This window comes from Leiobunum rupestre, chromosome 1, assembly GCF_980474605.1.
Source record: "Leiobunum rupestre chromosome 1, qqLeiRupe1.1.hap1, whole genome shotgun sequence".
NCBI classification, from domain to species: Eukaryota; Metazoa; Arthropoda; class Arachnida; order Opiliones; family Sclerosomatidae; genus Leiobunum; species Leiobunum rupestre.
Window position 1 is genome coordinate 38,672,166 of NC_143384.1, and position 24,161 is coordinate 38,696,326.

At 35.0% G+C, this 24,161-nt stretch overlaps 3 protein-coding genes and 1 long non-coding RNA gene across 4 annotated transcripts in view; 3 read left to right on the plus strand and 1 right to left on the minus strand.

The window, feature by feature from the left end:
• LOC149962761 (uncharacterized) overlaps positions 1-24,161 on the minus strand; it is a 221,415-nt gene that overhangs the window by 86,006 nt on the left and 111,248 nt on the right. The window contains exon 2 of the mRNA XM_090180054.1: positions 8,614-8,709. The gene's annotated coding sequence lies outside the window, so the exon portion shown is untranslated. The remainder of the gene's footprint in view (positions 1-8,613; positions 8,710-24,161) is intronic.
• Positions 4,007-5,824, plus strand: LOC149962767 (uncharacterized). Its single transcript, XM_090169995.1, has 2 exons — positions 4,007-4,234; positions 4,804-5,824. The coding sequence occupies exons 1-2, from the start codon at positions 4,135-4,137 to the stop codon at positions 5,694-5,696; spliced, it is 993 nt and encodes a 330-aa protein (XP_090026121.1). The 5' UTR covers positions 4,007-4,134; the 3' UTR covers positions 5,697-5,824.
• Positions 10,932-14,007, plus strand: LOC149962768 (uncharacterized). The gene is made up of 3 exons (XM_090180003.1): positions 10,932-11,894; positions 12,595-12,714; positions 13,767-14,007. Exons 1-3 carry the CDS (start codon positions 11,006-11,008, stop codon positions 13,877-13,879), a joined length of 1,122 nt encoding a protein of 373 aa, XP_090036129.1. The 5' UTR covers positions 10,932-11,005; the 3' UTR covers positions 13,880-14,007.
• On the plus strand, positions 17,770-19,908 carry LOC149962769 (uncharacterized). The gene is made up of 2 exons (XR_016480004.1): positions 17,770-17,897; positions 19,598-19,908. It is a non-coding gene; the product is annotated as an uncharacterized LOC149962769 (long non-coding RNA).

Here is a 24,161-nt window from a genome sequence, read left to right on the forward strand (position 1 = left end):
ACGCGAATAATGATTTTACAAATAATAAAGCAACAAGCCTGATATGTTTTTCTCTTAAGTCGACTCGGTGAAAATTCCATTGATTTTATCAGTGATGGAAATTTTTAACTGTAAACCCAGTGAAACAGTAAAAGTCCACTGATTTTTCAGTAAACAATTTTTTTTTGGCCGTTGGTGGGGGCCCATAGGCGGTGGAACAAATGTTCGAATTTCATTCATCCGAACCACCGAAATAACAAATGTTTCAATTGTTCGAATTGGATAACTTGTTTGTTTCATTCGTTCGAATCGGTAGCATCACGTGTCCGAATTCTGTCGCTAAATTAGTATTTCTTATTGCTGTTTTTTAGGTTAGATTAGGTTAGGTTCACGTTAATGTTACTATTAACAATATTTAAAAAAACAATCAATTCCTAATGCTCGAAAAAACGGACAAACGATTATTCGAACAAATGAAATTCGCCAGTAAAATGAACATAAATTCAACGACTAAATCACCAACAAAAGTTGTGATAAATATTTCGGGCAAATGAAATACGTTTTCGGACATACGATCCTGTTTTCCGGCATTCGGACATTTGAACCACCGTTCGGACGAATGAAATTCGAACAAATGTAATAGGCTTAGTCCTTAATTCGGCACTGCCTCTGTGCTCAAAAATGTCAACAAATTTCGGGTTAGGTAGACTTCCTATATTTATTTTTTTTGGAAGGGTTTTGGGGCCTGTTTATGAAAAGCTAAATAAGGTGATTCATACTCAAATTAAAATTTCTATGCTCCCTGTAATAATTTTCTGTAAATTTAAAACAATATATAATAGTTAACCTCCAAAGGTTCCCCCTTTAAAATTTCAGGGTAGTCCATAGCGACTACTGATTGGTGCTTTAAATACATGTATAATATTATATTATACAAGGGATAAAGTGGTTTATATAAAATAAATGATAAAATTAAAACGCTTACCCCTGTAATACACGGGAGTCGCTTACGGGTCGGTCTGGGGTTGAAAAGTCGTTTTAGGTCCATGGCCAAAAGCCGACCTAAAAAGTCTTAATCTTTCAAAAAATATATGTACGTATTTCAGACTTTTCTTAGTCAGGGTGCCGACCGAAATTTATAGTGCAATTTACGACTTAAAAAAGACCTTAAGTACACTGTTTTCTGATAATTGAGATTTTGGGCATCTTATCGGTTTCATGAACCCAAAATATTACCAAAAATACTGTGCTAACTTTTTGAATACGTATATAGATAAACGATTAAATCAATAAAATATACAGTGCTAGCTTGTAATATTTTGTTTATTTTTAAATAAAATTTATTGAAAAAGTGATATGCATTGTCAAATTTCTTTACTTTAATCGTGTACAAGATTAAAGATAATACGAGCTGGCGAACACCGTGATCGACAAAATGACTAAAAATCTTTATCTTCATACTTTTCAACTGACTTATTTTTCTTTAATTCTTAAACACCACTCGTTTGGTGCTAACACCATTAAGTACTTTTTAGGTCGAAAATAATACTTACCCTGTAGCACGAAGAGTCGATCTTTGGTCGAAAAGTAGCTTTTCGGTCCTGATCCAAATACCGACTCTAAAAGTCCTAAACGTTTGTGAGATAATAGGTACCTTGTAAAAACGTTTTTGGTCGTTTTAAAGTCGGTATGGCGACTCAACATTTTGGACCACTTGCCGACTCTAAAAGTCTAAGCATTGGAACTATTTAGAATCCGAACGCAGACCTTGAATTGTTATAGCTGTCGTGACTTGAAAAAGACATTACACATTTATAGCCCAACCAACGGTCGACTTATATCCCACATTTTATTTGCCAATTAATCCCTCAAAACTCTGAAACTTTTGCGATTTAATAAAACAAATTGAAATATTTTTAAAATAACATCTATTCGGTATTATATTTTTTCGAAAAAGATCGTATATTCAATCTGAGAATGTTTCCTTATTAAAAAATCTCTCAACTCAAGTAGGTTATATTCATATACCTAAATATTTTAGGGTAAGATATTTTCAATGAAGATTTACTAGTTAGTTTTACTAAGCCGCAAGAAACTATAGAACTCTGTAACCTAGATTCAAGAGCTTTCCGACGGACAGAAATTCATTGCTTCACTCCCGCTCATGGGACATCACCAATTACATACATGTATATAGCTATTTATATAGCTATATATATGACTTTACGTGGTAATTTTCAGTCATATAAAATATCAAAAAGGAAGTCGGCCCGACTACCTGACGGTGTCGGGCCGACGTCGTTTCGACGTAATTATACAGTACATTCTTACGCCAGGCGCTCACTGCTCTTCGTAACGTCTCCGTCCTACCTTTAACAAGCCTTTGCTTCGTAACGGAGACAATGTCTTGTGGAAGGCAGGACGGATACGAAACGGAGAGCCAGTGGGCGCCTAGCCTAAGTCGGGATGACGTCGGTAATTTTGGGTATTTATCTTGATCGTCGACGTCGGCCCGACCCTACTTTGCCCTACCGGCCCACCGATGTTTCGGAGTACATACGACGAACATTTGAAGTCGGCAGAAGTCGAACATACGACGTCGGGCCGACCCTAAATCAAGTAGGACATTTCGACCCTAAATAGTGCAGTGGGCCAACGTCCACCCGACTCCGCGAATTGCGTCTCCCGCCGACGTCGGCCCGACTCCGATTTGCTACAGGGGTAGGCGTAAAGTTTCTTAAATTATTGCTGGGGCCAACCACAAATTCTTATAAGATTATTATTATATTCACTGACGTTAAGGATCTGTAATTGGGCTGAACATTTGCTGCAAAATTGTGAAAGAGTTCTGTAAATGGGCTGCTTTCCAGCGTCGCCCAATGTCTCTGACCGAATTATTGTACAAAGGGAAAATAAATTTAGTACAACAATTTAATTTAAAGTGGTTGTTGCAAAACACGCGGATAACAGTTCACGTGAGCCAACCATCTTGCTCAATCTTGTAGGTCTACTCAAATTAAAAAAACTTGTTGCATTTCCTTCACAAGTATGACGGAAAGTTGTCGAGATTTCACGTGTTACATCAATTTACATTATTAAAGGTATTTCATATTCATATTATCAAAATCGGAAATTAAGAAAATTAAATATTTGAAGCTAAGCCTCGGTCAATAAAAAACCGGTTTGAGTGATTGGTTTAGAACTCATTTATGCGGAATTGAACCCTTGGACTAGGCTGTTATATAAAACCCTCATTCTTAATAAAATACATCACTCTAGTTCCAAATTAACATACCAACTTACACCATTGATTTAACTTGAAGCTCTAAGTGTTAATAAAAATAATAAAGCTAGCAAATGGCGGCTCTATCATTGCCACCTGTATTATGAAAAGGCCCCTGTTATTAGAGATGGCCATGAATCTATTAGATTCTTCGAAAAACGCGACTTTACTCGAGAGCGTGGTGCCATCTATAAACGGCAAAGGAAGCTAAAATTCTAAATAGCCAAATGATAAAGTCTTCAGAGAGCCATTGTAGGGTATTATAGTTAGACAACTTATACTCTACTTATTGGGCTTTAAACTTAGTTATATATCCCATGTAAAAATATTGTTTAAAATTGCGGTAATTTATGTACCCATTTACCAACGAGCCAATCAACGCGAGGGGTACCTATAAGTAACGCCTTTTTGATTTCGACGCTAGCGACATCGATTGAAAAAAGGCAACTTCACTTCGAGTCGCCACTATTAGGAATTACCCACGCTCAACCTAAGTAGTCGTTCAAATTTATAATGAACATCTGAAATAAATAAGAGGAAATGGAGTCTACGTGACTATCTTTTCTTTGGATGCTTTTAAGAAAATAAAATATGAAACTTTTATTTAAATATTCCCGATATTAGTTGCAATATTTGTTTAAGTATTGAAATTCAAATCCACTCAAAACCAACTTCGTCGAAATTCACGTAATTTCGGGCAATTAAAACCATTTTGCAACGAATACGCAGAAACACAATCGGACACGAAAAGACTTAATGCTCAAATGAAGAACAAACTTCGTCGGAGCTAGACCGTGACCGCTTGCGTCGTTGCAGGTACATTATAAAAAGCAAGGAGACACTCTTGGAAGGACGTCTTCGCAACTTCCACCATGGAACTACAAGTGGTATGGCTACTGGTAATTGCTCTGATGGTGGTAAATTGCAACTCTACATGGTACGAAGTGTCCTTTAAACAATACAGCTCAAAAGGTGAGTCAAATTTCGCGAGACTTAGTATTTTGGACTTAGTCTATTAAGCTGGGTTTCCAAAAGCGTTTGAAATCTGTAAAAATACAGGCAAGAACCATTCCTCTAACTTGCTGTTGCCATGACCTTGGGAAAACAGCTTGAAACTAATGGAGTGCCTGTGGATATGTTATGTTATTAGGCTAAAACAGGAATCAATACGTCTACTTGGAATCGCGTAGGGTAAGATCATTCTGACGATTTTGGCTCCACCTAAGTGTAAAAAAATCCCTCTGCGCGCGCTACCCTCTCACATTGTTGTTTGTTAAGTTAACATAGGGACGTTAAAAAAACCGTCAGCCACATCGATAAGCATTCCCAGTAGAGGTATGGATTCCTCGTTATAATAATAACGAAACAAGCGTAAGATTGAAAAGCTAAAACGGTTTTTGTTAATCCGAAAAAAATTAAACGATTTTAGCACGCAACATAAAATTAGTAGTTTCTCAAGAACAATCCGGATTTTAGAACCATGTTTTTAAGACGACCTATGCTATATATCCATGTATTAATATTCCGAATAATCTGATCAGCATGCTCGTCCGAGAAGGTGGACAGATGCCAACAACTTTGCCAGGTACGTGGCACCACCTACGAACAATGCAAGTCAACGACGGAAAATGGTCGAGACAAAATGTTCTGCAAATGCTCCTCAAGCAAAGAGATGCTTGGAAACAACTACCCGAGCAGGAGCCAGAGTTGGCCATTGTACCCCAGTTTGTCCAAGAGCTCCAGCTCCGACTCCGGCACTGGCATGGATTCTGGCTCCAATTCCGGATCAAGCTCCACCTCCGTCCATGGATCAGATAATGGTTCAGGTTCTGCTTCCGGATCAAATACCGGCTCAGGCTTCGTCTACGGCTCGGACATAGACTCCGGCTCAACTTCCGGATCGGACACTGGCTCAGGCTCCACCTCCGTCCATGGATCAGATTATGGTTCAGGTTCTGCTTCCGGATCAAATACCGGCTCAGGCTTCGTCTACGGCTCAGATATAAACTCCGGCTCAACTTCCGGATCGGACACTGACTCAGGCTCCACCTCCGTCCATGGATCAGATTATGGTTCAGGTTCTGCTTCCGGATCAAATACCGGCTCAGGCTTCGTCTACGGCTCAGACATAAACTCCGGCTCAACTTCCGGATCAGAAACTAGCTCAGGCTCTTTCTCCCCATACAGATCTCCCTCAGCGGCTCGAAGGAACGCGATGATATTGACACGAGGAAAAGATTTGACGGCCGTAGCCAAGGACGAGTACTTGCCCCAAATGGACGACGCCAATTTCGATTTGAAGCCATTGTCAACAGGAGAAGCCCAGTTGGTAAAGGGTGGACACAAAGTAGCTAAGGACCAGACGTACTGGTCAACTGACGGAGTCCATTGGGAAAGCGATGCGGGTTTGCGCGCCAATATGTGGATTCTGTAGCTTACGGGAACTTCAAATTGGTAGCATACGATATAAATTTTCTAATAATTATATTACTGCATTATAATTAAGTCGCCTTAATACATGTATAACTAGAATCGTAAAATAAATACAAGAAATTCAATAGATCTGCTTTGTTTTCAAATGTCCGACAAATATTTAACGATTTAGGCAGACATAGTAATAAAAAGCTTTTTTTTATGAACCAAAATTAACGTACACATTTCATATTTAGTAAGTCAGTATAGGCTGTGCATTGCTACGTAGATTGCTGTGAATCACTGTAAAATTAAAATAACGCTGTTTTCTTCACCAACAAATACGAGGCGGTTTATTTAATATGGAACAACCTAAGCTTAGATAAACGTCGCTACCTGAGAGCAAAAGTCAAGTAAGTCGAGATACGTGACTATTGAAAGAAATTCAAAATAAGAATCCTTGAGTGTTTTTCAATTAAGGTGACTCAGTACAAAATTTTCAATATATATTTTCACTCTATTTTTTATCAATTTTCATTGTTAGATTAACATTGTTATTATGCTAGATTTCAAACTTAAAACTGATTTTTCTCAAATAGGGGTTTTCAGACTTGCTTGACTTTTGCTCTAAGGTAGCGACGTGTAAAAACAGGGAAATTTTATTTAAATTAAAGGCGTAATTTAGGTGAGTTTATTATAATTATTCCTTTCATTTCATATAAAGGTAAAACAAATGCTTTTAGAAAAACTTTGGTTTAATAGTAATATTACATCTAATATGAAAACATCACAGACTTTGACTAAATATATGTATTAAGGTAATTTTACATTTTCATTTTCAAACCCCAGCCAGACGTAAAAGCTATGGAATTTGGAGCTTTAGTAACGGACTGGCTGTTTTTGAGCGCTTTCTATCAAAGTGCGAAGTACGAAAAATTGGAAAATATAGGAAAATTGTCAAATTATAGGAAGTTATACGAAGACAATCGAAAGATAGGAAAAATTATAAAATATAGGAAGTGTGGTTCACTCTGCCTTTATTGTTTTATCTTTTGTTCCACTTGTGAGGAGTAAAATGTGTAGCCCCAACAAAGAATACGTAAATTTTTAGCTTTACAGCTCATAGTAAGTATAATAGCCTTAATGAATCAGCTAGTGTTGTAATTTTCCGGAAAAATAAAATGAGGACCTTTAGACCAACTTGTTAATTTCACGCTTCGAAAACAAGACAAGAAAAGTGCTCACAAGTTTCGCTAATAGCCTTCCACTCTATGTGAGGGGTTTACTCTATGGTCAAGATAGCCTTTATTATTCTAGTTATTATTTTTATAATTGAAATAATTTTTTACTATAAATTTATCGAACCGGAAACCTTTGGGCTACCGTCCCAACGCCAATGGTAAGAATTTTTTAAAAAACGTATCAAACACCTGTGTATGAATAATAACTAAAAATATTTACATGTAGTTACACAGTAAAAATTAATTATATTTTTATTCTATCATAAAATAAAATATAAATAGTTTTTACTGTGTAACTAAAGTTGTCTCCATAAATTTATCCTAGTTGAAAATGTTTTACTTTAAAATTTAAGTATATTTTCGAAATATAGATTTCGAAGGTCAAGATCATTTGTTTGAAGATCTCCATTGGGCAATCCAGTATTACAGGCTTCATAACAAATTCTTATTATAGTAATAAATTTTACTATTTTCAATTGATATTCACCATAAATGTCTTCGTAACTTCTTACGCAAGACTCGACAATACAATATCCGTTGCTAACGCTAATTCATTTACTATACTGATGGCTTAATATTTTAGTTTGCTTTTACTACATGAAATCGTCAGAGTTGATGCTATTGACTGCAACGTCAAAAAATTGGATTTACTTAAAGCAAGTGGCAGCTCTATCATTGCCACCTGTATTATGAAAAGGCTCCGGTTATTAGAGATGGCCATGAATCTATCAGATTCTTCGACGAAAAAGCGATTTTAGTGGAGAGCGTGGTGCCATCTATTAACGGCAAAGGAAGTTCAATTCCAAATAGCCTAATGATAACATCGTCAGAGAACCATTGTAGAGTATTATAGTTAGACAACTTATACTCTACTTATTGGGCTTTAACTTAAACTATACAACCCGCGTAAAAATATTGTTTATAATTGCTGTAATTTGAAATTCACAAACAATCCAATCAACGCGAGGGGTACCTATAAGTACCACCTTTTTATTTCGACGCTAGCGACATCTATTGAAAAAAGAGCTACTTCACGTCGAGTAGCTTTTAAAATGATAATTTCATATTTTTTATTATATTATCAAGAATGTATTTATTTATATTTAGGAAGAATGATTATGACAAAACGTCCCCGGCGTTTGATTTCCATCGCGTTAAGTGACGTAAATTTTAAGCAGCCAATGAAATACCGGGACTATTCGTTTTATTTTAAACGGAGGAGCGTAGTGGGGGGACCAACGGGTGGATTGAGAGAAAGGCTAAAAACCGTCTCGACATAGACATTCTCCCTAGGTATAAAGAAATACATTCTTGGTATTATCAATATAATAAAAATTTTAAAATAAAAATATATTGTAATTAATATTGAAGACCACCTCCACTCTTAGGCATTGAAGATGGCGCTACACAGCATTAGGTAACTTTCCCGCTCGGTTGCAAGTTACAATTAATACGAGTCCCCTTATGTTTTGTAACGCCATCTTAGGCATAGTCGAAGTAAATGATTTCCAAAATATTTAGCGTTGCTAGATAATTTTTGACCAACGAAAATTGGGAAAATTATTAATGCTGCTTTCCACCACTACGCGGCGATCGGAATGGAACACTTGGAGTATTAACCGTTAGGAACAACAATATTAACAATTGCGAATATAATATCGCAAAATATTTTCCAAACATGCAAGTCGTGGTACTCACAGCGAAGTGAAAACCCAGTTCTCGAGAAATAAGTGAAATGATTTGACCCAGCTCAGCCTTTTCAGTTAGATCTTTAGCACCAAGACTTAATCCGTTCTGAAACAAAAGAAAATAAACATTTAAGATTTTCAAATATGTTTTTTTCTTAATAGATAAGTTAAACTGGCTCAGGAAAACGCTTGGCAAGATTATTATAATCTTAGTCTTACTGCGCACAGACCGTTTTTTCTTTACACGTTCTCGCTACATTTTTTTTAATAATATGGTGTGCTTAACCTCTCTTAAATGATTTCCAATAATCTAAAATTTAAAAATTTATAATTAAAAAATTCTAACAACTAAACTTAATTTAAAATTAAAATATTTAACGTACAATCAGTAATTTAGAAAATTTTCCGATGATTAATTTGAAATATTTCACGTACAATCACTAATTTAGAAAGTTTTGCAATGATTAATTGGAAATATTTCACGTACAATCACTAATTTAGAAAATTTTCCAATTATTAGTTTGAAATATTTCACGTACAATCACTAATTTAGAAAGTTTTCCAATGATTAATTGGAAATATTTCACGTACAATCACTAATTTAGAAAATTTTCCAATTATTAATTTGCAATATTTCACGTACAATCACTAATTTATAATTTTTTCAATGATTAATTTAAAATATTTCACGTACAATTTTTAATGATTAATTTAAAATATTTCACGTACGATTTTTAATGATTAATTTAAAATATTTCACGTACAATTTTTAATGATTAATTTTAAATATCTCGCATACAATTCCTAATTTAGAAAAATTTCTAATGCTTGATTTGAAATATTTCACGTACAATCACTATTATACAATATTTCCTAATGATTAATTTGAAATATTTAAAAGTAAAGTATCTTAGTTAGTTTTACGAAAGGAACGCTCTACCTCAGGCAGGTTTACGAAAGAAACGCTCTACCTTAGGCAGTTTTACGAAAGGAACGCTCTACCTTAGACAGTTTTACGAAAGGAACGCTCTACTTTAGGCAGGTTTACGAAAGAAACGCTCTACCTTAGGCAGTTTTACGAAAGGAACGCTCTACTTTAGGCAGTTTTACGAAAGAAACGCTCTACCTTAGGCAGTTTTATGAAAGGAACGCTCTACCTTAGGCAGTTTTACGAAAGGAACGCTCTACCTTAGGCCGTTTTATGAAAGGAACGCTCTACTTTAGGCAGGTTTACGAAAGGAACGCTCTACTTTAGGCAGGTTTACGAAAGAAACGCTCTACCTTAGGCAGTTTTACGAAAGGAACGCTCTACTTTAGGCAGGTTTACGAAAGAAACGCTCTACCTTAGGCAGTTTTATGAAAGGAACGCTCTACTTTAGGCAGTTTTACGAAAGAAACGCTCTACCTTAGGCAGTTTTATGAAAGGAACGCTCTACCTTAGGCAGTTTTACGAAAGGAACGCTCTACCTTAGGCCGTTTTATGAAAGGAACGCTCTGCTTTAGGCAGTTTTACGAAAGGAACGCTCTACTTTAGGCAGTTGTACGAAAGGAACGCTCTACCTTAGGCAGTTTTATGAAAGGAGCGCTCTACCTTAGGCAGTTTTACGAAAGGAACGCTCTACCTTAGGCAGTTTTATGAAAGGAACGCTCTACCTTAGGCAGTTTTATGAAAGGAACGCTCTACTTTAGGCAGTTTTATGAAAGGAGCGCTCTACCTTAGGCAGTTTTATGAAAGGAACGCTCTACTTTAGGCAGTTTTATGAAAGGAGCGCTCTACCTTAGGCAGTTTTATGAAAGGAACGCTCTACTTTAGGCAGTTTTATGAAAGGAGCGCTCTACCTTAGGCAGTTTTACGAAAGGAACGCTCTACCTTAGGCAGTTTTACGAAAGGAACGCTTTATCTTTTGAAACTATCGAAATAAATGTTCTATAGTAAGCATTTCTTTAAATTCATATCTTTTCGTTTCGTTTTTTGCCACGTTTTCAAAACACGAAATGTTAAGCGGTATATGAAGTTCTTCAGGTTTTGGTTATTAGCGGTAAATGTAAATGAGCCCTTCAAGAGCGATTATATTACGAAGCCGAATGTCCTAGATAATACATGTTTTTAAATTAGTACGGCTGTCTGTCGTTAATTATCAATAAATAAAACGAAGTTTAAATTAAAAGCTGTACGGATATCATTGCCGGAGCACGAACTACAATTCCCAACGTGAATTAATGTAAGTAAATCCGGAATCTGGTTACCGAGCTAATCCGTCAACCCTTAGGTCGTTTAGAATTTCGCCGATCAAGTACAAATTCCGAATTTCTTCGTCACAAAAACCGAGGTTGGGTAACGGTGAAAGACAGTCAAGTCCAAAATACAGCGCTATCAGTCCTTCGTCAAATTGCGGTGCACCATGAGAGCTCTGTTCGCGCTAGGGATTATTGCGATTGCGATTGCGGTCGAATTAAAAAACGAAGAAGAGTTCTTCGAGACAATAGACACCGATGAAATAATGCAACGAGCGAATAAAAGTCCTTTCGGAAATCCCAACATGCCAGTATCCCGCAAGTACAAGTCTCGTGGTAATTCCAACACGGGAGCTTCTCGCAAGTACAAGTCTTACGGGAATGACAACGTGGGTGCTAGCCGCCAGTACAAACCTTCTCAGAAATACAAGGACACGCATTATGGGGAAGAGATGGGAGTGGCCCTTAAGAACGTGCTTTACAAGAACGGCCACACGATTGGTGGGCGTAAGGCTTATTCCAACGATAAAAAAGGAGCTTGGAGGAAGAACAAGGTTTACGCGAATAGCCAAAGGGTAGAGATCCCTTATAGAGATGACCGCGCGGAAGATGTCCGCGAAGACACGCCTTATAACTTTGACAACGTGGGAGATGCCCACGAAGAGATGACTTATAGCGACGACAACAAGGGAGATCCTTACGACATCAGGAGAGACGTCTACGAAATCAAGGCTAATAGGATTAAAATGAGCCCTATCCCTAAGGAACAACGAGGCAGTAGCGACCACGATGATAGGACGCGAAGTCTCTCCAAGAGAATTCATTACGGAAATGACAACGTGGGGAGGGGACTTAAACGAATGCCAGTTGCGAAAAGCACGATGAGAGGTAGCCGTATGGTCAAACCACAGTTGGATGAAGACGTGGGAAATGGCTACGAAGAAATACCGTACATCAACGTGGGAAGAGGTGATGACCGATATGCCAGATCTGTTCAATCTGAATCTGATGGAAGAGACCTTGCGATCCCGGAAGATACAATTGCGAAAACCCAAAGTGAGTATGTAGTTAAAATAGTGTTGTAAGTCGGAAAAATTTTCGGAAAAGGACCGAGACCTTTTTTTCCGGAAACTTTTCCTTATTTTTCCGAAAAAAAAAAAATTAATTCCATTTATTATTAGTCTAATATATTGTTTGCAAATTTATATAAAGCGGCATTTTCACCTCATTTTTTCGAATCTTAAAGTAAAACTAAACCTCTAGACTAGTTTAAACTGATTAACAATGTAACATTATTAATGTTTTGTAGTATGTTTACTGATATTAGACATTTTATATCGATAAATAGTTAAAAACAATAAAAACCCTTAAAAAGTAATTTATGTTTCAATATTTTATTTTTCCGATTTGCGGAAAATTTTCCGCATTTTATTTTTTCGGAAAATTAAACTCTACATCGTAAAAGCGACATGTAGCCTCGCGTAATTTAACTGGCTACTAAAAATGACTAGCTAGAGTAGCCTAACGAAAAGAAGGGCAAGTCCATCTCACCTACTGTAAATTGACACTACAGCTGCCGGAATTTCGTAAGTCTCTAAATTCGTTGCTTAACTTATATTTAGCAGACGTAAGCTTTTTCAATTAAATTAAATGTTAGCTTAGATAACTAGATACATGGTTGATGCTACATAGTTTCTAAGAGTAAGGTGAATATAATCCATTGCAACTTATATCATTGGTTTCAAAAATAATTAAGGTGAACCAAAAGCACACAAAGTCCTTGTTCTAAGAATACCTAAAAAGGAGAAACAGAACACGAATGAGAGTCCGTCTCACGAAAACGAAATCATCCCGGGTAACAAGTCCTCGATGGGAGGTAAGTTGTCTTTTCCCAAGTTCAGTTCAATCCACGCGAAATTTTTCGCTAAAGAACTAGTCGAAAAGAGGCATTTTAAATTAACGCATTAGAACATTATGAGTGCACAATCAGTTAAAGGGAATATAACCTGCAAAGCAATCTTTACGGAAGACCCCTTCAATTTTTCAAATGTCCCTGTACAGTGGCGCCAAACATTTTTAAAGCCGAAGGCAAGAGCGGCCAGAGCTGCAAGCGTTGGTGTTCCACACCAAATACCTGAGGTTATATTCCCTTTAAATTGAAGAAATTTAGGTCGATTTTCATAGACCCACTACAAAACTAATTTATATAAAAGATAGTTTTGGTCGGGAATTATGTGTATAGATTTCAGTGAATAATTTACTTAAGATTGACTACAATACAGACGGAAATGACGTATAGGAAGCTAGTAATTGTAAATGTAAAATCTTCCATTAAGTCGAGGGGCAGGCCACTTCCATTTTGGGTGCGTCTTAATCACATTAAAATGATTAAATCAGGGTAATCAAGATTAAAAAATCTAATAACGATTTAATCAATCTAATCACAATATAACCGAGATTTAGTAATTTTAATCAGGATCTAAACTTTTTAATCAGGATTTAATTATTTTAATCTGATTTAATCATTTTAATCAGATTTAATCATTTATTCATGATGAAATCAGATTTAAACATTATAATCCTGATTAAATCAGATTTAAACATTATAATCCTGATTAAATCAGATTTAAACATTCTAATCCTAATTAAACGTGATTTAAACATTCTAATCCTAATTAAACGTGATTTAATCAACAAAATCATGATTAAATTGAATTTAATCAAAATAATCACGATTAAATCGGATTTAATCTTTCGAGGGGTGCGTCGTTAATCAAGGAAGTGACCTGCCCCTCGCATTAAATATTAATTTTTCTGCTTGAGTTTAGTCTTTGGAATCGCAAAAAGTTTATATAATTCCTATCGAACTTTCGAATTTTACACTTCGGTTTCATTTACTTTTGATCTGACACGTTATCTTTTTTACAGAAGAATGTGGTAGCCACGAAATGGACAAATGCCTTAGTTATTGTAAATCTTACAACAAGGAGGTGGACCAATGCTACGTGAACGACCGGAGTATCGTCCACTGCATCTGTTGAGCACTTCTCTGAACTTAGTGAAGATTCAATAGAAATGTCCTTGAAAGGCCAGCTACGATACTTTTCATTATAGTAAAATTTTGTATTGGCACAAGGATTGTAATAAACTAAACCTAGGTTACTGGCAATCAGTTTTGGTTTTTCCTTGGTCATTTGGTAATTGAAAAGAACAAGAAACAAGTTGGCAAGCCAAAATATACCACTCCTCGGAAGAGTTTTTAATTCTCAGTAAGGCGTAACATGTATCCGTGGTTCTGTAGTAGAACGCTCACCTGTCGTGCAGGAGGGCTCGGGTTAGAATCCCGCCCGGTACTAACGCAAATTGAAAAATATTTATACTACACCTAATTCTAAGAAACTGCGTACGCAGCGATTACACTTTGCCCCGTAAATGCGAACGCGTTCGCAGCCCAGACACACACACACACCACACCCACAGATAGACCGATTTCAAACCATCTCGTATTGTTGGAACGTAACGCAGTTTCAAACACTTATCTCTAATTCCGTTGCTCAAAACAAATATCCATAAAAGCAACGGTTCCCAAAAGGTGTTCCACGGAAGGGTCACCGGGGTTCCAAGAATTCGCAGCGCGGCTATCTTTGTTTGCGTCAAGAGTCTTTTAACAGGGTTGCCACAAAATCTTTATACTAAAATTCCCTGACTATTCCCTGACCATTTTAAGATATTTTTCCTGACTTTTTAAGGCCAAAATTTTTATTTTATATTTCACTTTTATCAGAAGTTAATAAATTTTATGGACTATATATCACTAAAATGCTTATTGCAATGTTGAAAATATTAGCAAAACTTTCAAGGAAATAAATGATTATCATAGAATTTGTCATAGATCTAGAGTAAAATTACTTGAAAAAAGTGTCAAGATAACATCTAATTCCCTGACATTTCTCTGACCCTTACAAATTCCTAACATTCCCTGACCTTTCCCTGACTTTTTAGGCCCATTTTTAAATTCCCTGACCTTTCTCTGACTTTTTAGGCTCATTTTAAAATTCCCTGACCTTCCCCTGACTTTTTAGGCCCATTTTAAAATTCACTGACCTTTCCCTGAATTTTTAGGCCCATTTTTAAATTCCCTCACCTTTCCCCGACTTTTTAGGGGCATTTTTAAATTCCCTCACCTTTCCCTGACCTTTTAGGGCCATTTTTAAATTCCCTGACCTTTCCCTGACTTTTTAGGCCCATTTTTAAATTCCCTGACCTTTCTCTGACTTTTTAGGCTCATTTTAAAATTCCCTGACCTTCCCCTGACTTTTTAGGCCCATTTTAAAATTCACTGACCTTTCCCTGAATTTTTAGGCCCATTTTTAAATTCCCTCACCTTTCCCCGACTTTTTAGGGGCATTTTTAAATTCCCTCACCTTTCCCTGACCTTTTAGGGCCATTTTTAAATTCCCTGACCTTTCCCTGACTTTTTAGGCCCATTTTTAAATTCCCTGACCTTCCCCTGACTTTTTAGGCCCATTTTAAAATTCACTGACCTTTCCCTGAATTTTTAGGCCCATTTTTAAATTCCCTCACCTTTCCCCGACTTTTTAGGGGCATTTTTAAATTCCCTCACCTTTCCCTGACCTTTTAGGGCCATTTTTAAATTCCCTGACCTTTCCCTGACTTTTTAGGCCCATTTTTAAATTCCGTGACCTTTCTCTGACTTTTTAGGCTCATTTTAAAATTCCCTGACCTTTCCCTGAATTTTTAGGGCCATTTTTAAATTCCCTCACCTTTCCCCGACTTTTTAGGGGCATTTTTAAATTCCCTTACCTTTCCCTGACCTTTTAGGGCCATTTTTAAATTCCCTGACCTTTCCCTGACTTTTTAGGCCCATTTTTAAATTCCCTGACCTTTCTCTGACTTTTTAGGCTCATTTTAAAATTCCCTGACCTTCCCCTGACTTTTTAGGCCCATTTTTAAATTACCTGACCTTTCCCTGAATTTTTAGGGCCATTTTTAAATTCCCTCACCTTTCCCCGACTTTTTAGGGGCATTTTTAAATTCCCTCACCTTTCCCTGACATTTTAGGGCCATTTTTAAATTCCCTGACCTTTCCCTGACTTTTTAGGGCCATTTTTAAATTCCCTGACTTTTCCCTGACTTTTTAGGGCCATTTTTAAAATCCCTGCCGATTTTGTTCAAAGTCGGGCGAATTGTAGACCTACATGAGATATGAATTTCCCAAAAGGACACGTTGCACTATCCATTCGATTTGCCATGGCAACCGAAAATGTTTTTGACCACTTAAAACAAAAACAAAAATAAGATTTTTTCCTTATTTTACCCAAACATTTTTACAATTTTACCCTAAAAAATGTTTCAATTTACTCAAACTTGATGAATGTTACCTAAATGTGGTCCAAATTACCCATTTCGTGATTTTAAAATTTTTAAAAAAATTTCGAGAAAAATCCCATGCTCTTTTAAATGGATTTTTTTTGTTAATGCCCAACTTTGAACAAAATTGGGAATAATAAATATTAAAAATAAATAATAATAGTTCACAAAGTCGCTAATAGGTGGCGGCAGGGGCCATCGAAGAATTTTTAATTTAAATAGTTGCATTTTTCGCTCATAGGTGGCTTTTGTCGTAGTTGATAACCCTCTCGTAATTTTCGTTCCTATCTTCACTAATGCTATGGGGAAAATTTGAACTGGGGCTCTAGATAGTATTATTATCAACTCAATGGTGGCGGCACGAGGTGAATTAGCTCTTTTTTCAATAGATGTCGCTAGTGTCGAAATCAAAAAGGTGGTACTTATAGGTACCCCTCGCGTTGATTGGATTGTTTGTGAATTTCAAATTACAGCAATTATAAACACTTTTTTTACATGGACTATATAATTAGGTTAAAGCCCACTAAATAGAGTAAAAGTTGTCTAACTATAATACTCTACAACGTCTCTCTGACGACGTTATCATTCGGCTATTTTGAATTTTAGCTTCCTTTGCCATAAATAGATGGTACCACGTTCTCCAGTAAAGTCGCGTGTTTCGAAGAATCGGATAGATTCGTGGCCATCTCTAATAATAGGGGCCTTTTCATAATACAGGTGGCGATGATAGAGCCGCCACTTGCTTTAAACGTCGCTAGCTGACTTGGGCCTAAGGTGGTGCGAAAGGTATTAGCCTAGCTGAGTTACATTTATTGCAATTACCAAGATGTATTTTGTCTTTTATGATCAGAAATTTAAAAGCGATCATTACCAGTATCATTATTTAGTGTAATCATAAGTAACACAATCACTCGTAAGTCACATTTTTACGTTCGCAAGAGGAGCCGGGTTCGATCCCAACTTGTTAAAGGGGTTTTCCTTCGAGCTTTTCGTATTCCCCTTCCATAAAAACGGGTTGAGGTTAACGGTAATAGTGAGTGTAGGGAGCTGTTGGCTCTCGTGGCATGACACCACCCTCCAACGCATTGTAACCCGGCCACCTGAATTAAAGGCTTTAAAAGTCGCTCGATGACTTATAGGCCTAAGATGGTGCCTTGGATGATTATTATTATTATTATTTATTACCATGAACTTTTAAATTAAAGTTTGATCACAGAATATGACGATAATTCGGTTTGTGAAACAAGGTTTATGTAAATGGCATTCAGAGGCATACTTTTGAGTTATTATTTTAAATAATCATCATTTACAATAACCGTTAAAAAATTAAATTACAAAACTAACATAAATTTGTATAATTATGATGTACGAACTGTTGTAAATTAATCTTCTTAAAGTAGTTTCGTTATTATTATAACAATTTACGACATGTTGAAATGTATCTAGTTGCTGAAATATTACTTTAAAATGACAGCCCTAAATTAGATCCTGTATAAAATATAAAGCTAAGGTACAAATTACCAAATAAATAATAAACACTAAAAATAAGAGCTCAGTTAGTACGTCTTTATTACGCAGTAGGTCTGAACGAAAATAACAAGCAATTCGCCATGATGTTTTTTCCGTTGCTACTGATATTAGCGATGCTGCTCAAAAACGCCATGTCGGGTAAGTTATACCAAGAGTTCATAGAAAATATTTAGGAGTAAACAAGGATCACAGGAGGCATGTTTTTCTTATTAATGGATAGGTTAACTACGCGAAACTATGTGGGTAAAACGGACAACGTAAGATTTGACGTTCGTTCCTTACGTATATAAAAGGTTGATCCAATGATTTTATCAAAAATTGGACCGATCAAATGGTGATAAAAATTGGATCATATATTTTTTTAAATATTGTTTTATAAACTTTTTATCGAATATTCTTTTATCAAAATTTGATCGAATATGAACTGCAAAATTTGATCAAATTAGGATAAAAGTTTTGATAAAAATATTTTATTAAATTATATTTCGATCAAATAACACTAATTTTGATTAACCATTTTGGTAAGGTATACTTGATGTCAGTAAAAGTAAAATTTTATCAAATTCTGATATGTTATTTAAGCAAGTAAAAGATTTAATAAAATCGAGGATATATTTTACGTAGTGAAAACTGAAGTATTTTATTTAAAAATACCTGACACATCTAGTTTCGGAGCTTTTCGTTTCCTTCATCAGGTGTGATACTCAAAATACTCCTTCATCACACCTGATGAAGGTTTTTAATTTTTATGATTATTAAGTAAAAGATTAGCAAATTCCGATCAAATGGTATTTCATCAAATAATTTTTTTTTCAAATTCTGATCGAATGTTATTTGAACAAATAAACGTTTATCCAATTCTGTTCCAATAGAATTTTCTCAAATAAACGTTTATCCAATTCTGTTCCAATAGAATTTTCTCAAATAAACGTTTATCCAATTCTGATCAAATAGAATTGTATCAAATACAATTTTATCAAATTTTGATTAAATAGAATTTCATAAAATATAATTATATCCAATTCTGATCAAATAGAATTTTATCAAATACAATTTAATCATATTCTGATTAAATAGAATTTTATCAAATTCTGATCAAATATAAATTTATAAAATCCAATTTTATTGAATTATCGAGAATACAGTTGAAATTATCTTACGGGATAAAAATTAACTCAGAATTATCGATATGTACGATAATTATCCAGAATAACGTTGAAATTATCATACGATCTAATAATTAACTCAGAATTATCGATGTGTACGATAATTATCGAGGTTACCGTTGAAATTATCATACGGGCTAAAAATTAACTAATAATTACCGAGAAAACCGTTGAAATTATCATCCTATCTAAATATTAACTCGAAATTATCATCCTATCTAAATATTAACTCGAAATTATCATCCTATCTAAATATTAACTCAAAATTATCATCCTATCTAAATATTAACTCGAAATTATCATCCTATCTAAATATTAACTCGAAATTATCATCCTATCTAAATATTAACTCGAAATTATCATCCTATCTAAATATTAACTCGAAATTATCATCCTATCTAAATATTAACTCGAAATTATCATCCTATCTAAATATTAACTCGAAATTATCATCCTATCTAAATATTAACTCGAAATTATCATCCTATCTAAATATTAACCCAGAATTATCAATTGTACGTCTGCAAACGCTGATGCCCCCTCCCTATAACGAGGCCCTGTTTAATGTTGCAATTTTTAATCTCCAGAGAGCAGGGTACAGGACATACTATGAAATTCGCGATAGTAATAAAATTTGATGTAAATTTCAAACGGAAATTTGTTTTTCGTCAGATAAATCGTGTATCGAAGACGAGTATCTTAGATGCCAATACATTTGTGACCAGTCGGGTTTGCTCGTCAAAGCGTGCGAACAGTTTATGGATGCTGATGTGGAAATGCGCAAGTGCATTTGTACAACTAGCAACAACAACCACAACTACAACGAGAACTACAATTTCAACGAGAACTACGATAACAACAACAATAAAATCCTCCCAAAAATAATAAATTCGTTTGGAAATTTGTAAAAGTATTAGATTGAATGTTTGACGAATTAATTACTGATCATTGAAATAAAAATTAATTACTTTCGGTGTCCCGAATGATTTCCCAAAATACTATTTTTACTTACGGCGCACGCGCAATCACCGGCCATCATGGAAAATGGCCTCCAAAATCGTGGATTTTCGATGCTATCTCCACAGGGCTGGATTAACCAATAGGCCGAATAGGCCTGGGCCTAGGGCACCAAGTCTACAAGGGGCACCAAGAGGGTTGGAAAAAATAAAAGTACAAAACTTTAATCATTTGCTTTTCACAAAATATTTTCCGGAGTAATTTTAGTAAAGGCGTCCACCCCTATGAACCAAAACGTTTGATTGTCACATTCTCTGACGGACTGCCGTCTAGCCCCTGACGACATACTAAATCTGGCAGCAAAATTAATTTTCCTTCCATTTCTCAATTATAAATTGAGGAAGCGCCTAGCTTCACTCGCTATTGAAAGGGGGCACCAAAATTAACTAGGGTCTAGGGCCCCATAAAGTCTTAATTCGGCCCTGTATCTCCATAACAGTAAGTATATTAATCGACTGGTAACAAATTGTATAGAGAGGAAAATTACCCATCCTAGTAATTTACCAAGTAGACATTTTCTTTACATTCTCTGATTAAATGCGATTTCCCGTGATTCCCATTGCATCTTCTTGTTTATATTTATTTTAAATGATGACTTATTTAAGATCTTTTAAATAAATAAGTCACTTATCAAAAAACTTCTTCACGACAAGTGAGAAAATAATTTCGAAACAAAAAATACCAGGTTGGATTAAAAATACTTTGTTGAAGACATCAATTAAAATAACAACGATATTTCAGAATACTATTTGAAATATGCAGGCAGCAGTCTTGCTTATAGAATACCAACTTCAACTTTTCAAAAACAAAGTTATAATAATAATAATAATCAGCTAGGCTAATACCCAAGGCACCACCTTAGGCCTACGTCATCAAGCGACTTTTGAAGCCTTTAATTCAGGTGGCCGGGTTACAATGCGTAGGAGGGTGGTGGCAAGCCCTTCACGCCACGCGAGCCAAAAGCTCCCTACACTAACTATTACCGTTAGCAGTTAACTCTTTAAATCAAAATAACGTTTTTTACCCAGAAACATATTCAAAAGAGGGTAAGGAAAATATTTCAGAGAATTATCATTAGCCTAAATACTGAATTACAGGCAAATTTCCCTGAGAGCATCATTAATTCAAAACCTAAGGGAATGTCCCTATGTTTCAGGGTGTTCTGATAATCGTGATTATAAAATTAATATTGAGTTGATCATTTCTAATCTTTAAAGCTGCATATTGTAAATAAATGAGATTTAATCCCGCGATGGATAAGTCGCAACGGGTATCACAATCGGTACAATTCGTGATTTAGTCGACAGAAATCGAGCACGTGAAATGTAAAAAGGACACCGAAACGAAGAGCAACAATTTGCTCATAAATAAGACGCACTGACAACTAAAATCCCAATAGTTTTGGAGCAGTGGCGTAGCGATAATTTTGAGGCCCGTGGCAATTTTCTAAAAAGACGAGATACGATTCGTTTCAGCTACTTTCAAATACTTTTCTAGTAAGAATAAGGTACAGTAAGTAACGCAATGTAAAAATTAAAATAATGTAATTTTAGATGAAACTAGCCTAGGCTAACTTGCAAACATGATAACTTTTCTAATTTCCTACGTAATATTGACTCTTATCCAATAATGATTTAACAGTCGGGGTCAAGTCACTGGTATAACATGTACAATTTTGATTATTATTGGGATACAGTAGGAGTTATGATAATGACAAATAAATATGGGACGATACTAACAAATGCGAAGTTTTAAATGGGGTACATCGCATAAAATTTTTAATATTAATATAATTCTTATTGGGATACAGTAGGAGTTATGATAATGACAAATAAATATGGGACGATACTAACAAATGTGAAGTTTTAAATGGGGTACATCGCATAACATTTTTAATATTAATAGAATTCTTATTGGGATACAGTAGGAGTCATGATAATGACAAATAAATATGGGACGATACTAACAAATGCGAAGTTTTAAATGGGGTACATCGCATAAATTTTTTAATATTAATATAATTCTTATTGGGATACAGTAGGAGTTATGATAATGACAAATAAATATAAGACGATACTAACAAATGTGAAGTTTTAAATGGGGTACATCGCATAACATTTTAAATATTAATAGAATTCTTATTGGGATACAGTAGGAGTCATGATAATGACAAATAAATATGGGACGATACTAACAAATGCGAAGTTTTAAATGGGGTACATCGCATAAAATTTTTAATATTAATAGAATTCTTATTGGGATACAGTAGGAGTCATGATAATGACAAATAAATATGGGACGATACTAACAAATGCGAAGTTTTAAATGGGGTACATCGCATAAATTTTTTAATATTAATATAATTCTTATTGGGATACAGTAGGAGTTATGATAATGACAAATAAATATGGGACGATACTAACAAATGTGAAGTTTTAAATGGGGTACATCGCATAACATTTTTAATATTAATAGAATTCTTATTGGGATACAGTAGGAGTCATGATAATGACAAATAAATATGGGACGATACTAACATATGCAAAGTTTTAAATGGGGTACATCGCATAAAATTTTTAATATTAATAGAATTCTTATTGTGATACAGTAGGAGTCATGATAATGACAAATAAATATGGGACGATACTAACAAATGCGAAGTTTTAAATGGGGTACATCGCATAAATTTTTTAATATTAATATAATTCTTATTGGGATACAGTAGGAGTTATGATAATGACAAATAAATATGGGACGATACTAACAAATGTGAAGTTTTAAATGGGGTACATCGCATAACATTTTTAATATTAATAGAATTCTTATTGGGATACAGTAGGAGTCATGATAATGACAAATAAATATGGGACGATACTAACATATGCAAAGTTTTAAATGGGGTACATCGCATAACATTTTTAATATTAATAGAATTCTTATTGGGATACAGTAGGAGTCATGATAATGACAAATAAATATGGGACGATACTAACAAATGCGAAGTTTTAAATGGGGTACATCGCATAAAATTTTTAATATTAATAGAATTCTTATTGGGATACAGTAGGAGTCATGATAATGACAAATAAATATGGGACGATACTAACAAATGCGAAGTTTTAAATGGGGTACATCGCATAAAATTTTTAATATTAATATAATTCTTATTGGGATACAGTAGGAGTTATGATAATGACAAATAAATATGGGACGATACTAACAAATATTAAGTTTTAAATGGGGTACATCGCATAAAATTTTTAATTTTAATATAATTCTTATTGGGATACAGTAGGAGTTATGATAATGACAAATAAATATGGGACGATACTAACAAATGTGAAGTTTTAAATGGGGTACATCGCATAACATTTTAAATATTAATATAATTTTGTAATTATATTAGAAATATAATTTATTACTAGGAGTTATCACGGCGCCACTTTGTCGCCCAGGGCCCGTGGCATTTTGCGCTGTTTTGGAGTTAAATGCAGCGTGAACAACCCACGCATGCCAACTCTCTCGAATGCCGTCCAACCACAACGGGGTTCGCGAGGTAGTTCAATCTGACGCTTCGGCCCAATCGGCTGATAGCAACAGTTCGCCAAAATGAGCGTTACTTCATATTCAATATTTTACTAAGCCTTTTAAATAACATTCGAGAACTAATTTTATAAGTTAATCAAACTTAATGTTTAAAAAAACCCATCCAATCAGTGTAACCCGGCCACCCGAACTAAAGGCTTCAAAAGTCGCTTGATGATTTAGGCCTAAGGTGGTACCTTGGGTATTAGCCTAGCTGATTATTATTATTATTATTATTATTAACCGATAATTTCAGATTCAAACTATCACTTTTCAGGTTTTACCACTTAAAATGAAATTCTTTCCTTTTTCAACGATTGAATATTGCCAGAAGTAAATAATTAATCTCTTACGAGATAAGTATCCATCCGCCAACCCTGCTAATAATGACAATGATGAGTGTTCAAAATCAGTTTCGGTAAAAATAATACTGCGGCGCTAATTAATAAACACTCACGTTCTTAAAATATTACACCAACATTTTAATATTTTACATCGTAAATGACCACATACAGCAGTAAATTTTGAGCCAAGACGTGGTTTGGAAATTAGTTACCACTGAAAGCTTCCAAATGCCTGCACAGGATGTTACTTTGAAGATGTACTTCTGGTAACCATTAATACTATTACACAA

Bases quoted from the DNA above. Each gene is read 5' to 3' on its own strand.
- LOC149962767 (XM_090169995.1), top strand. From the start codon at position 4,135: ATGGAACTACAAGTGGTATGGCTACTGGTAATTGCTCTGATGGTGGTA. The intron at 4,235-4,803 runs GTGAGTCAAATT...TAATCTGATCAG, and splicing joins TAAACAATACAGCTCAAAAG to CATGCTCGTCCGAGAAGGTG.
- LOC149962768 (XM_090180003.1), top strand. From the start codon at position 11,006: ATGAGAGCTCTGTTCGCGCTAGGGATTATTGCGATTGCGATTGCGGTC. The intron at 11,895-12,594 runs GTGAGTATGTAG...AAAATAATTAAG, and splicing joins TACAATTGCGAAAACCCAAA to GTGAACCAAAAGCACACAAA. The intron at 12,715-13,766 runs GTAAGTTGTCTT...TCTTTTTTACAG, and splicing joins TAACAAGTCCTCGATGGGAG to AAGAATGTGGTAGCCACGAA.